Genomic DNA, 13101 nt, shown 5'->3' with positions numbered 1-13101 from the left:
TACAAAAAAGAAATAATAGTATAGTGAGCCATTATTTACCTATCACCAAGCTTCAACAGTTAGCAACATTTTGCTAAATACATTTCATCTAAACCCAGTCCACCCCAGTGTTCCCTCCCCTCACCCACCTTGGAGTTTATTAAATGCTGATCCCAGCATCATATCATTTAACCTATAAATACTTCAGTATATATCTCTACCAGATAATGACTTAACATACTTAGAATACCATCACAAGCACTTTCTTTACACTTAACACTTAATACTTGTGACTTAGCCACCACCAGGTGACCCAACAGCTAGTACTAATGACTACTACTATCAGTTGTAAGATTCTAAAAACTAAATATAAAAAACAATGTTTTTTGGAGTAGGGAAGGGATATAGAGGTTCGCATTAAATAGTAAATAAGCTTAATTTTTCTTTGAAAGATAGCTCAGCACTCTATCAGGAAGACATTTGGCTTATTTAACTATTACTGTGTAACAACTACCTTATTATGCTTAATCCATAACCAACTTTATAAGAAAAAAAGTTAAAGGAATGTCATTTTTTTAAGCGCATTAGATCTTACAAAATATCGATCCTATGTGTGTATTTTTTTGTGTCATCAGTAAATACCCAGTGGTAACAGTGGTATGAAAAGAATAAACTGTGCCTACTAAATAAATTACATTATTTTTATTCCTTTCAGCTTCGTCCTCCTCAACCTGCAGTTTACTTATTTGTTTTAGATGTATCTCATAATGCAGTGGAAGCTGGATATTTGACAATTTTGTGCCAGTCGTTGTTAGAAAACCTAGACAAGTAAGAAATGTTTTTACTCATAATGTGTTTGTGTGTGTACAAATATATATAAATGTGAAGTTTATTAGCAATTTATGGGGTTCGTTTTTATTACAGTTTGACTTCATTTATCTATCACTGCACAGTACTTCTTGTCCACCTCAGACCAAGGATCCTGCTACTTCAATTATTATGATTTATGACTTGGTGTCCAAATCATAAAATTGTAAATGTTTAGTACTTGCTAAGGAATTTAACTGTTCCTCTGTTCATCTAACTGTTCCTCTGACTTGACAGATCTGAACACTGACCAGGATATCAAGGATCCAGATGAGAGAAATCTAGCTGTAATTTTTGCCTAAGCAAGGAGTTTTTCATGAGTTTCAAATGTCCTAATGAGAAAATGAGCCAGATAAAAGGGAAGAAGGAATTGATTTTGTGCTGAATATTTCAGGAAGCCGGAAACTGAACTCTTCATTTTGACACATTAGAAATGAGCTATATCGTGCAATTAGAAACAGGGTATAGGATATTGGCTCTAAATCCTGCCTAGTATTGGTCATGAAGGAGACCCTCAACTAGCTTCAAAAATGGACCTTCCAAACCTCTGGAAAACAAAGTAGTTTGTACATTTCTTTTTTTACTCCCCAAACCTACAGGATATATGACTTAAGGTTATTAGTAAGAGTGGCTCACACCTGCATTGGTTCTTGACATGTGTAGAGGAGCAGGGGTGGTTATATATAAATACTTTGTCAGAAGTACTCTTGGTGATTTCAGAAGGTTCTCTCCCACCTTCCATTTAAGTCTGAGAATCCTTGCTCTGTTACCATAGTCTACACATCACTGATCTGGGCCTATGACCAGTGGATAACGTTGAGATAAAAATACCCAGAAACTTTAAATGATTTGCTTTTAGTTTCTTTTAGTACCTTAGAGTTTTCATAATTTCATCCTTGATTGAAGCATTTGCCCTGTTTTTAGGCACAAGTACTTATTAATTCGGGTGTAGTTTCAGCAGTGAGTAGCAATGGAAGACTGCAAAGAAATAGTTTTAAACCTGAAGAGTCAGCTTGCTGAAAAAGCATGAGGGTATGACCCTAGAAACAGGAGCCTGTCCAGTGCATGACTATTTGTGAGTTAAATAGACCATGCCAAACCAAAAGGATAAAATTGGGAATGGCAAATTATTTAAAACATAACATACAAATATATATATACACACACATACACACACACACACACACACACACACACACACACATATATATTTTATTATTATTATTAAGCAGAAAATAGCATCAGGAAAGTAAAAAAAGAAGGTAACATGTTTTTGGAAAGGGCTATGGATATAACTTGGAGAAAGAGCAATTTGATATGGAGCAATTGCATCTCAACTCTGAATTTTGAGCTTGGAGTAGAGTAGATAGGGAGTCTCCATTCTAATCGGTAACAAACAGCCCTAACACTCCATGACCTTAGAAATTTCAGAGGAGTAAAGAATCATCTGTAGAAACATCATAAATCTTGACCAGTATTGGTAAGCTAAACACCCACATAAGTTGGTGCATTGTTTTCTGAAATTTTCTTTGACTTTGCAGACTATCTGACTGGCCTGATCAATAATGCATAACAGTAATAATGTTTCTTGTTTTTGATGTACACTGTTTTGGCATCCTGTGATATTCAAAAATATTTTAAAAGCATTGCTAAAATAATAAATTATATAACAGCATTTAACATAGTGGTACTTAAAAAATATTTTTGTAAGATGAAGCATCCATTTTATCAATAAGGAGAACCTGACAGGCAAAGAAATGGTCATTTATTCTTTTTTTTTTTGCCACGGCATTGACTCTTTAATACTGAGTTCTTGCAGAAAACTTTTAAAGGACTGATAATAGATAAAATGTCTTGATGTTCTTAAATGTGATTTTTATTTAAGAATTTCCACATTAAAATCTGATTTACAGGGGCGCCTGGGTGGCTCAGTCGGTTGAGCGTCCGACTTCAGCTCAGGTCATGATCTCACAGTTCATGGGTTCGAGCCCCGCATCAGGCTCTGTGCTGACCGCTTCCTCAGAGCCTAGAGCCTGCTTCAGATTCTGTGTCTCCTCCTGTCTCTGCCCCTCCCCCGTTCACACTTTGTCTCACTGTTTCTCAAAACTAAATAAATATAAAAATAAATAAATAAAATAGAATTAAAAAATAAAATCTGGTTTACATTAATTACATTGTCTTTTCTTGGAAAGTACTCATTTGTCATCTGTCCTTAAACAGTTTGAGCTACATATACTCTTTTTGTAGCATTGGAACTGAAAATATGAGTAAATGTTTATTTAGTTAAAGGAGTGTGTGCTAGAGGAAAGTTAGTAAGAAATCTTTGATTTTTGTAATCATTTCATTTTTAGTTTTGGTTTATTATTTGAACATGGTTCAGTTTTCTTGAGTATTAGCTCTAAACACGTTGGTTTCATCTGAAAATGGGATGTTTCATCTTTGCTCTTTTCTGATGTATGTTGGTTTAGAGAGGAATAACTTTCCTCTATGAAAAAGCATGTGTAATTATTCTTAGACTTTGTTTACTATTTCATTATTTTTTTTTAATAAAATATGTTACTAAACACTTTGAATTTAAAATTACATTTTTATCCTTAGGCTTCCTGGAGATTCACGAACAAGAATAGGGTTCATGACCTTCGATAGCACCATTCATTTCTACAATTTACAAGAAGGATTATCACAACCTCAAATGTTGATTGTGTCTGATATAGATGGTAAGCAGTGAATAGAAGTCTTTGTGACTATAGATTTTGGAATTGAGGCTACTGTATTTGACAATACATCCTGTCATAGTGCTGTAAGGATAATTCGGTACACTTTGATACTTTAAAAACAGTTTCCAGGCGAGGTGCCTGGGTGGCTCAGTTGGTTGAGCGTCCATCTCTTGATTTTGGCTCAGGTCATGATTCCAGGGTTGTGGGATCCAGCCCCATATCAGGCTTTGTGCTGAGCATGGAGCCTGTTTAGATTCTTTCTCTCTCCCTCTGCCCCACTCCCCAATTCATGCTTTCTCTCTCTCTCTCTCTCTCTCTCTCTCTCTCTCTGTCCTCCCTCTCCCTCTCTGTCTCCTCTCTTCTCTCTCTCCTCTCTCCTCTCTTCTCTCTCTCTAGATAGATATAGTTTGTTTTCTGGAACATATTTCATTCTAAGTTTTCTATGTCTGTGTGTGTACTTATGTGTGCACACACATATGTATAATATATATTTAATAAAGCAGTATCATGGTTCCCATTATATATACGGCCTGTTAAAAACTAAGATTTTTAAATTTATGATATTCTTTTGACTTGATTTATCTATTGATTAAAATATATGTTTTCCCTTTAGATGTTTTTCTACCTACACCGGATAGCTTACTTGTGAATCTGTATGAAAGTAAAGAGGTGAGATTGACTTTTCTCTTAAAGTATGAAAATATTTCTGTTATCTTAACTGTTTACTAAAATCTTTAACGTTTGTTTACTTAGTATATTAATATTGCATAGACAATGTAGGTAGCATACTTATTGACCCCTCAGTTTATATCCCCTAAGATACAGTGGTATATATTATACTCCAGAATGTTTTAAAGAAGAAAATTGCCTTGCCCTCTGAGTAATTCAACTTTTAATCTTTGTTTTCCCAGCTTATAAAAGACTTATTGAATGCATTACCAAATATGTTCACCAATACAAGAGAAACACACAGTGCCCTTGGTCCTGCGCTTCAGGCTGCCTTTAAATTAATGTCTCCAACAGGTGGCCGTGTGTCTGTATTTCAGACACAGTTACCTTCCTTGGGTGCAGGACTTCTGCAGTCCAGAGAAGATCCTAATCAGAGATCAAGCACAAAGGTATTTTAGATTTGGTTTCTCTGTCATGTTTAAGATTTTGTTTTGTACCTCCATAGCCCATGTAATTATTTGTTCGTTATTCTGCTTTATTACTTCATTGATAGTAAAAATCTGGTGAGAAAATGTATCATTTTGCGTTCTTTGTATTACTTTCTTTGCAAGTCATAGAAATTTAAAAATAACTTACTCTAATCCTTTCATTTTACAGATGAGGAAAATAGATTAAATTTGCCAAAGGTTAAGTAACTAGTGGTGAAGGTGTGACTTGATTTTCTGGCTGCAGTTCTCTTTTCTGTTATACAACTGATAATACTAAATCTGAGATATTACAATTTAACATGTTCATACTAATAAACATTTAAAAAAATTTTTTTAATGTTTATTTTGAGAGAGACAGAGTGTCAGTGGGGAAGGGGCAGAGAGAGAGAGAGGGAGACACAGAATCTGAAACAGGCTCCAGGCTCTGAGCTATCAGCACAGAGCCCGACACGGGGCTCGAACTCGGGAACGGCAAGATCATGACCTAGGCTGAAGTCGGACACTTAACCGACTGAGCCACCCAGGCGCCCCCATAAACATTTTAATTATAAAGATAATACAAACCGTTGTATAACAAGAATAAACCATCAATAATCTTTACTATCAAGATAATAGCATTTAGGGGTGCCTCACTGGCTTGGTTGAAGAACATGTAACTCCTGATCTTGGGGTCTTGAGTTTGAGTCCCATGTTGGGTGTAGAGATTACTTAAAATCTTTAAAAAAAAAAAAAAAAAAAGATAATAATGTTTATATAAACACATACAAATATGCATAATCAGGCATCATACGTATATAGTATATGTTTTAACTGACTTTTTTTCATTGAAGAGTAGTACATTGTGAGCATTTTCTGAGGTCCCGAAAATTGTCTTAACTTTTTTTTAATGTTATTTATTTTTGAGAGAGAGAGAGAGAGAGAGAGAGAGAGCGAGCGAGCACAAGCAGGAGTGGTGCAGAAAGAGAGGGGGACACAGAATCCAAAGCAGGCTCCAGACTCTGAGCTGTCAGCACAGAGCCCAATACGGGGCTCAAACTCACGAACCTTGAGATAATGACCTGAGCTGAAGTCAGAAGCTTACAACTGAGCCACCCAGGTGCCCCTGAAAATTATCTTTAAAAAATATTTTTTAGAGGCACCTGGCTGGTTCAGTCAGAAGAACATGCAACTCTTGATCTCAGGGTCGTGAGTTCAAGCCCCACTTTGAAGATAAAGATTACTAAAAAACATAAATAAACTTTCAAAAATAAAGAATATCTTTTAGTAAATATGAAAGTACTCGATTTAATTAGTTGCCTCCTAGCTACTGAACAGTTGTCTCCATATTTTCTCTATTAAGGAAAAACAAAAAACAAAAACTATGAGACTGAATATTACTTGGGTTTTACATGAAGAGTTGGTCAGAATATTTTAATCCCTTGTTTCAAATAATAAATGAGCTAGAATAATCATTTTTGTGCTGTGTATAAGTTTTATGTGACCTCAAGGGAATACTGTTACAACTAATTGTGAGTCTGAACTAAACAGTTTTAGTAATGCCATAAACATTTAGCCACATATTTAGTCTTTCCTTAGGAAACATTCCTAGAAGCGAAATTATTGGGTCAAACTTAAGTTATTAAAGTGTTTTACTTGCTTAGGGTTTTTCTTTTTTTTCTTTCTTTCTTTCTTTCTTTCTTTCTTTTTTTTTTTTTTTTTTTAATCAACTGCATCCTTAAGGACTCTCAAATCTTCTAGCCATTATTTTTACTGTTTTTTTATTCTTCATCAATTTGCTAGAGAAAAATAGTGCCATATTTTACTTATTATAGAAACTGTATTATTAGGAAGGTTTTTTGTTTTTGTTTTAAGTAGGCTTCATGCCCAATGTGGAGACCAAAGCAAGTTTTGAATTCACAATTCTGAGATCAAGAGTTGGGCACTTAACCAACTGAGCCCCCCAGACATCCCAGAAACTGCATTTTTTAAGTTGTTTTTCAGAAAAAAATCTAATTTTAAAATAAATTAGGGCAAATGTATTTTTTAAACTCATCAAGTACAGCTAGCATTCAGTTCACTGATCCATTGCAATCCATCATAGAATACTGAGGGGTTTTGAACAGAGGAAGGTGTTATGTGTTACTGAAGTCTCTAATGCAGTTTTGTTTTATTTATCTCCTTTAACTTTTGGAAATACTCTTTATTTCCTGGGACTCAGAAGCTTAAATACCTGTTCTGATATACATATTTCTTCATATCTGAGTAAACTCTAATACAGTAATCATACATTATAATTAAGAGGATTGAAATATTTTATTATGCAGTGTAGCATAGGAGTTAAGAATTGGAGTCTGACTCTTGCATTTTTAACTCTTCACCAGTGCCACCTTCTCAGCTCAAGTGTCCTCATGCCAATAGGAAAAACCTTCATCAGTCTTTGATTCCGTCACATTGTCATGTAACAGTACACAGTAATGGTTAACAGCACTCACTCTGAGCCAGAGCCAGACTTCTCAGTTTTATATTCCAGCGTCCGCCACTCAGTAAACACGTAATTGGTTGTTACTTAATCATTTTTTGCCTCAGTTTCCTCACCTGTAAAATGTAGGTAACTTCAATTTACTTAAAACCTCTCCAAAAGTCCTTTATTAGTGCTTTATAAATGTTAACAATTAGTCTTGTAGGATCTACGCCAACTACCTAGATGTTTCAAAAACTTACTTGGTTTGATAGGAGGACGAAGTATCATCTTCATTACTGTAAGAGAGATGTAGAAATGTGTGCATAGCGCAAGGCTTCCAGCTCTTTCTTTATGGCCTGTTGACTTAGGTTGTACAGCATCTTGGCCCTGCAACGGATTTTTATAAGAAACTGGCTTTAGATTGCTCAGGGCAGCAGACTGCAGTGGATCTGTTCCTCTTAAGTTCACAGTATTCTGATCTTGCTTCTCTAGGTAAGGAGATTCCATGTTCATCTGTTTACGTAAACATTTTTAGCATATAGTCAAATCTAAACTCTTTAGTAAGGGTTCTCAATATTTGGGGATAAAAAGCATGTGAATTAGATAGATGATACCTATGAAAATTACCAGTAACTGTACAGCACTATACAAATCTAAAATGCTATTACTATTTGTTTTTAAAATCTAATTCCTTTGCCATTCTGCTCAACAAGAAACCCTATCCAGATATTTTACAAATATTTGTGTTTTCGCAGATTTGTATTTTCTTACTTTGACAGCTTAGGCTTCTTCCTTAAGACTTAGATTTTTTTCATGATATAAAAATCTGTACTGTTGTTGGGCAAGTAAGATATTCCTGGATATTATTATAGGATATCATTGTTTCTGTAGCTAATATTTTTTATATTTCTCTCTAAAGCTTGCATGTCCAAGTATTCTGCAGGGTGCATCTATTATTATCCATCTTTCCACTATACTCACAACCCTTCACAAGCAGAAAAGTTACAGAAAGACCTGAAACGGTATCTCACAAGAAAAATTGGGTTTGAAGCTGTTATGAGAATAAGGTGTACTAAAGGTATGAAATTACAAAAATCATGCTTTATGTTATATACTTTTGTCAAAATTACTTTGACTACCTATAATGATTCTTCATCATTCAGGACTCCCTGCTTGAACCAGTCAGCTCTAAGCTGTTTTAAATGTATATAGTTGTTGAATAATCATTGCCTAATTTCTTAAGTAATTTGAATAAATGAGAAAAAGTAATGTTTGCTTTATTAGGAAGAACCTAAGAAAAAGCCATACTGGAGGTGATTTTAGAAGGAGAATTAGAGGAGTAGGGAAGATCATAAGTGAAAATTGTTTGATGAATGATCTTTGCCTTCATAATCGTTCAGTTAGTCTTCAGTTTGCATTGCCTCAGTTTTATGTGAATGTTTGCTGGAGGGATTCTCATCCCTAATTTTACTTAAAAAAAATTTTTTTTAATGTTTATTTTTGTTTTTTTTTTTTTTTTTTTTTTTTTTTTTCAACGTTTATTTATTTTTGGGACAGAGAGAGACAGAGCATGAACGGGGGAGGGGCAGAGAGAGAGAGAGAGGGAGACACAGAATCGGAAACAGGCTCCAGGCTCTGAGCCATCAGCCCAGAGCCCGACGCGGGGCTCGAACTCACGGACCGCGAGATTGTGACCTGGCTGAAGTCGGACGCTTAACCGACTGCGCCACCCAGGCGCCCCTAATGTTTATTTTTGAAAGAGAGAGAGACAGAGCATAAGCCGGGGAGGGGCAGTGAAAGAGGGAGACACAGAATCCAAAGAAGGCTCCAGGCTCTGAGCTGTCAGCACAGAGCCCAACGCGGGGCTCCAACCCACAGACTGTGAGATCGTGATCTGAGCGAAAGTCAGACCCTAAACAGACTGAGCCACCTGGGCGCCCTCCCCCCCCCAATTTTAATTCTTAAATGAGTTATATAGTAACTGTCATTAGTTTCATTTTGTATATTAGATCTTTGTCTGACTTCAAATCATGTATGAGAAAATATAAGATTAGTTATCAATACAAGTTAAATGTATACTGTTTCGTGCATTGTTTGTTAGTTTTGAATTGGTATTTTAGAACCTCTACTAACACCCTAATCCTAACCCTTTTGATTTAGAATCACAGGGGCACCTGAATGGCTCAGTCAGTTAAGCATTTGACTCTTGATCTCGGAGTCTTGAGTTCAAGCCCCGCATTGGGCTCCATGCCTCCAGCATGGAGGCTACTAAAAAAAAAAAATTCAAAATCAGAGACAGTTTTTACTTTAAAAAGTAGCTTTAGCCTGAGGTAAAGATACTTCTGTCGCTTTATCTTTTATAACAAGTTTTCTCTTCCCTAGGTCTTTCAATGCACACTTTTCATGGAAACTTCTTTGTCCGTTCCACTGATTTGTTATCCCTTGCCAACATCAATCCTGATGCTGGATTTGCAGTACAGCTGTCAATCGAAGAAAATTTGACAGATACTTCCTTAGTGTGCTTTCAGACAGCTTTATTATATACATCAAGCAAAGGTAATGTTAATAGATATGAAATATAATCAGCCGTAATTTCCCCCTCCTTTTACATGCTGGTGGAAATGGGGAGAAAGAATGAATGTACAGTGGGAGATAAATGTAATCTGCATTAGTTAATCAAATATATGTTCGTTTTTTTTTTTTTAACTCATTTTGAATCTTTAATATCATTTTGTTGTTGTTGTTGTTGTTGTTGTTTTTGTTTTGTTTTGTTTTATTAAGGGAGAGAGCGAGCACACAAGCAGGGGAGAAAATCCCAAGCAGGCTCCATGCTCAGTACAGAGCCCGATGCAGGGCTTAATCCCACAACCCTGGGATCATGACCTGAGCCTAAATCAAGAGTCAGAAACTCAACCAACTGAGCCACCCAGGTGCCCTTTTAATATCTAATATTTAATATTTTTGACTCGTGGAAGTCATGGATTCTCAGTATCGTATGTGTCTGGTAAACTCATGCTAAATCCAGCTATGTCATCCTTAGCATTATTTTTTGCCCCATAAAATAAATAAATCTGTATATCATGTAAGACCCATGTTAGTTACTTGACAGTCAGGTTTTCCGACATTTTACTATGCTGTATATAATTTACAATGATTGATATTAAACTGAAAACCAGGAGGCACCTGGGTGGCTTAGTTGGTTGAATGTCCAACTCTTGATTTCCACTCAGGTCATGATCCCAGGGTCGTGGGATCAAGCCCCGTGTCAGGCTCTGCACTGAGTGTGGAGCCTGCCTAAAATTCTCTGTATCTCTACCTCTGTCCCCCTCCACAGCTTGTGCGCACACTCTCTCTCTCTCTCTCTCTCAAAAAATTAAAAATAATAAAAAATTTAAAAATAAAAGCCAGGGGCGCCTGGGTGGCGCAGTCGGTTAAGCGTCCGACTTCAGCCAGGTCACGATCTCGCGGTCCGTGAGTTCGAGCCCCGCGTTGGGCTCTGGGCTGATGGCTCAGAGCCTGGAGCCTGTTTCCGATTCTGTGTCTCCCTCTCTCTCTGCCCCTCCCCCGTTCATGCTCTGTCTCTCTCTGTCCCAAAAATAAATAAACGTTGAAAAAAAAAATTTTTTTTTTAAAAAAATAAATAAAAGCCAGAACTTAATGTTCAACTGTATACAAAATATATATCACAATCTATAAATATGGAGAGTGTTTGATTTTCTTTAAAACCCATTACGTGTAAAACTTTGTTTTTACATTTCAGAATCCTATTGGTTTAATTCAGTCAAATAGTAAGCTGAATACTGTTTTGACCTGTCTGCTTTAATTCTGTTTTGGCCTAGTGTGTTTTGACATTATTTCATCATTTCCTATAGGCGAACGGAGAATTAGAGTGCACACGCTCTGTTTGCCAGTGGTGAGTTCACTAGCAGATGTGTATGCAGGAGTGGACGTACAGGCTGCCATCTGCCTTTTGGCAAACATGGGTGAGTAAGAACGTGGACGACTTGGATTCTTCTGTCCTAAAAGCTGAAACCTGGACGTTTTTTACCCTAGAAATTACTTACTTAGAAAGTGTATGTGTTTTACATCTTCACTTACAGAAGTGTGAATTGGACTGTTCTTATATTTCTTATTAACTCTTCAGTTTAAAACCTTCTGGGGGATTCATAATCACTAAAAACTGGTAACAACCCAAATGTCCTTCAGTTGATGAATGTTTGAACAAACTATGGTATATCCATACCATTAACTGTAACTCAGTGATAAAAAGAAATGAATTGTTGATATGTGAATAGACATGGATGTCTCTCAGAGGCATCATGCTAAATGGAAGGGAGCTAGCTTCAAAAGGAGACAGCTGTAGACATACTCATATGACATTCTGGAAAAGGGAAAATTCCAGGGGTGAAAAACAGATCAGTGATTATCAGGGTTAAGGATAGTGGGAAGATTTTACTACAAGGGGCCAGCACCACTGGATATTTTTGGGGTAATGGAACTGCGGTGTATTTTGATTGTGATATTGATTACATAGCTGTGCGTTTGACATATAATCACCATAGAATTATACCCAAAAGAATAAATATTATTATATGTAAGTTAAAAAAAAAAAAGTCTTTTGGGGAATTAATATAACACTGGGAGTGTTGTTTTTAATGAATTTTCCTTTTTGACATGAAATGAATCTTATTTTTCATGTAGTCCTAGAGAAAAGTAGTCATTATTATCCATTTTGGGAAAAATTATAATACGATATACTAAAGTATCCCAATATTTTATTATTTTATCTGTATTTCAAATTCAGTATGTTATAACTGATTGTTTTTCAATATAATTTTTTTTATTCAATATAATTTTTATTTTTAATACTTGGGCATACCTATAGGCTATCTCTAGTTTAATAAAATATGTGCTTGGAAGAAAATAACTTTCACACTGATACCTGGCTCTTCAGTGTCTGCATGAGAAGCTATGTTCAGTTGCCCTCTTTTTTTGTTGACCTGGAAATGCTTTAATAAAGAAAATTTTAGAGGATCACAAGGTATGACTCAGCAGAACCCAGCACTGTTTATGCAAAAAAAAAAAAAAAAAAAAAAAAAGATACTTTATACATGTGGCTTCTACTGGAGAAATGAAAACATCCCTAGAGCTTTCTTGCTCAGATGTAAATGGATGGTACACATTCCCTAATATCAATAGAAGTTAAGCATTTTTAGATGTATAGAGACTAAAACCAAAAGGTCCAAAACAATCTAGATTTGTTCTGATTGACAGAATTGTTCACATTTACCTCACAAAAAATGTGTCATGAGTAGACACTTGCAAAATGAAGGGGCAGGTGAAATGTATTTTTCTATCCTGAAAACAGTGTTTGTTGCTTTCTTAAGAAATGCATGTAAATTTTATCTCTTGTAGCATTCATTGGAATCTAATGGTGAAATACATTTTCATTTTGATTGCTTTATAGCTGTTGATCGATCCATCTCCTCAAGCCTATCAGATGCAAGAGATGCCTTAGTGAATGCTGTCGTGGATTCCTTATCTGCATACGGCTCAACGGTCTCAAATTTACAGCACTCTGCCCTGATAGCACCCAGCTCCCTCAAGCTGTTTCCTCTCTATGTTTTGGCCCTTCTTAAACAGGTAGCTCTCTGTCTACACTGTTACATTTCATAAAGATGAAGAAATGAAATCAGGTTTTCTGGGGTTTTTCATATTTAACTAGACAGTTTTGCAGCTTAGCACTGGAAAATTTTTGAAAAACAGAAGATCAGTGGAAAATGAAAGTATATAAAAACAGGATGTTTGAAACCATATGCTCTCTTTAATATGTGGAAGCAACAAGGGGCACCTGGGTGGCTCAGTTGGTTAAGCGTCCAACTTTGGCTCAGGTCATGATCTCGCAGTTCGGGAGTTCAAGCCCCGCATCAGGCTCTGTGCT

The 13101-nt window shown here is 36.0% G+C and overlaps 1 protein-coding gene and 1 long non-coding RNA gene across 5 annotated transcripts in view; one reads left to right on the top strand and one right to left on the bottom strand.

Moving 5' to 3' along the window:
• Nucleotides 1-13101, top strand: part of SEC24B (SEC24 homolog B, COPII coat complex component) — a 101263-nt gene that overhangs the window by 78595 nt on the left and 9567 nt on the right. For all 4 annotated transcript variants that reach the window (XM_045470644.1, XM_045470636.1, XM_045470627.1 and 1 more), the window contains 9 exons: nucleotides 695-807; nucleotides 3445-3563; nucleotides 4177-4232; nucleotides 4475-4681; nucleotides 7529-7652; nucleotides 8080-8238; nucleotides 9543-9716; nucleotides 11033-11143; nucleotides 12628-12803. In XM_045470644.1, coding sequence (XP_045326600.1) covers nucleotides 695-807; nucleotides 3445-3563; nucleotides 4177-4232; nucleotides 4475-4681; nucleotides 7529-7652; nucleotides 8080-8238; nucleotides 9543-9716; nucleotides 11033-11143; nucleotides 12628-12803 — 1239 coding nt within the window. The remainder of the gene's footprint in view (nucleotides 1-694; nucleotides 808-3444; nucleotides 3564-4176; nucleotides 4233-4474; nucleotides 4682-7528; nucleotides 7653-8079; nucleotides 8239-9542; nucleotides 9717-11032; nucleotides 11144-12627; nucleotides 12804-13101) is intronic.
• On the bottom strand, nucleotides 5303-7534 carry LOC123594064. The gene is made up of 3 exons (XR_006710655.1): nucleotides 7421-7534; nucleotides 7192-7294; nucleotides 5303-5435 (listed from the first exon to the last, which is right to left on the bottom strand). It is a non-coding gene; the product is annotated as an uncharacterized LOC123594064 (long non-coding RNA).

This window comes from Leopardus geoffroyi, chromosome B1 (genome assembly GCF_018350155.1).
Source record: "Leopardus geoffroyi isolate Oge1 chromosome B1, O.geoffroyi_Oge1_pat1.0, whole genome shotgun sequence".
Classification (NCBI taxonomy): Eukaryota; Metazoa; Chordata; class Mammalia; order Carnivora; family Felidae; genus Leopardus; species Leopardus geoffroyi.
The sequence above is the reverse complement of the archived record's forward strand: the minus strand, read 5'-3'. Positions and strand labels throughout refer to the sequence as shown.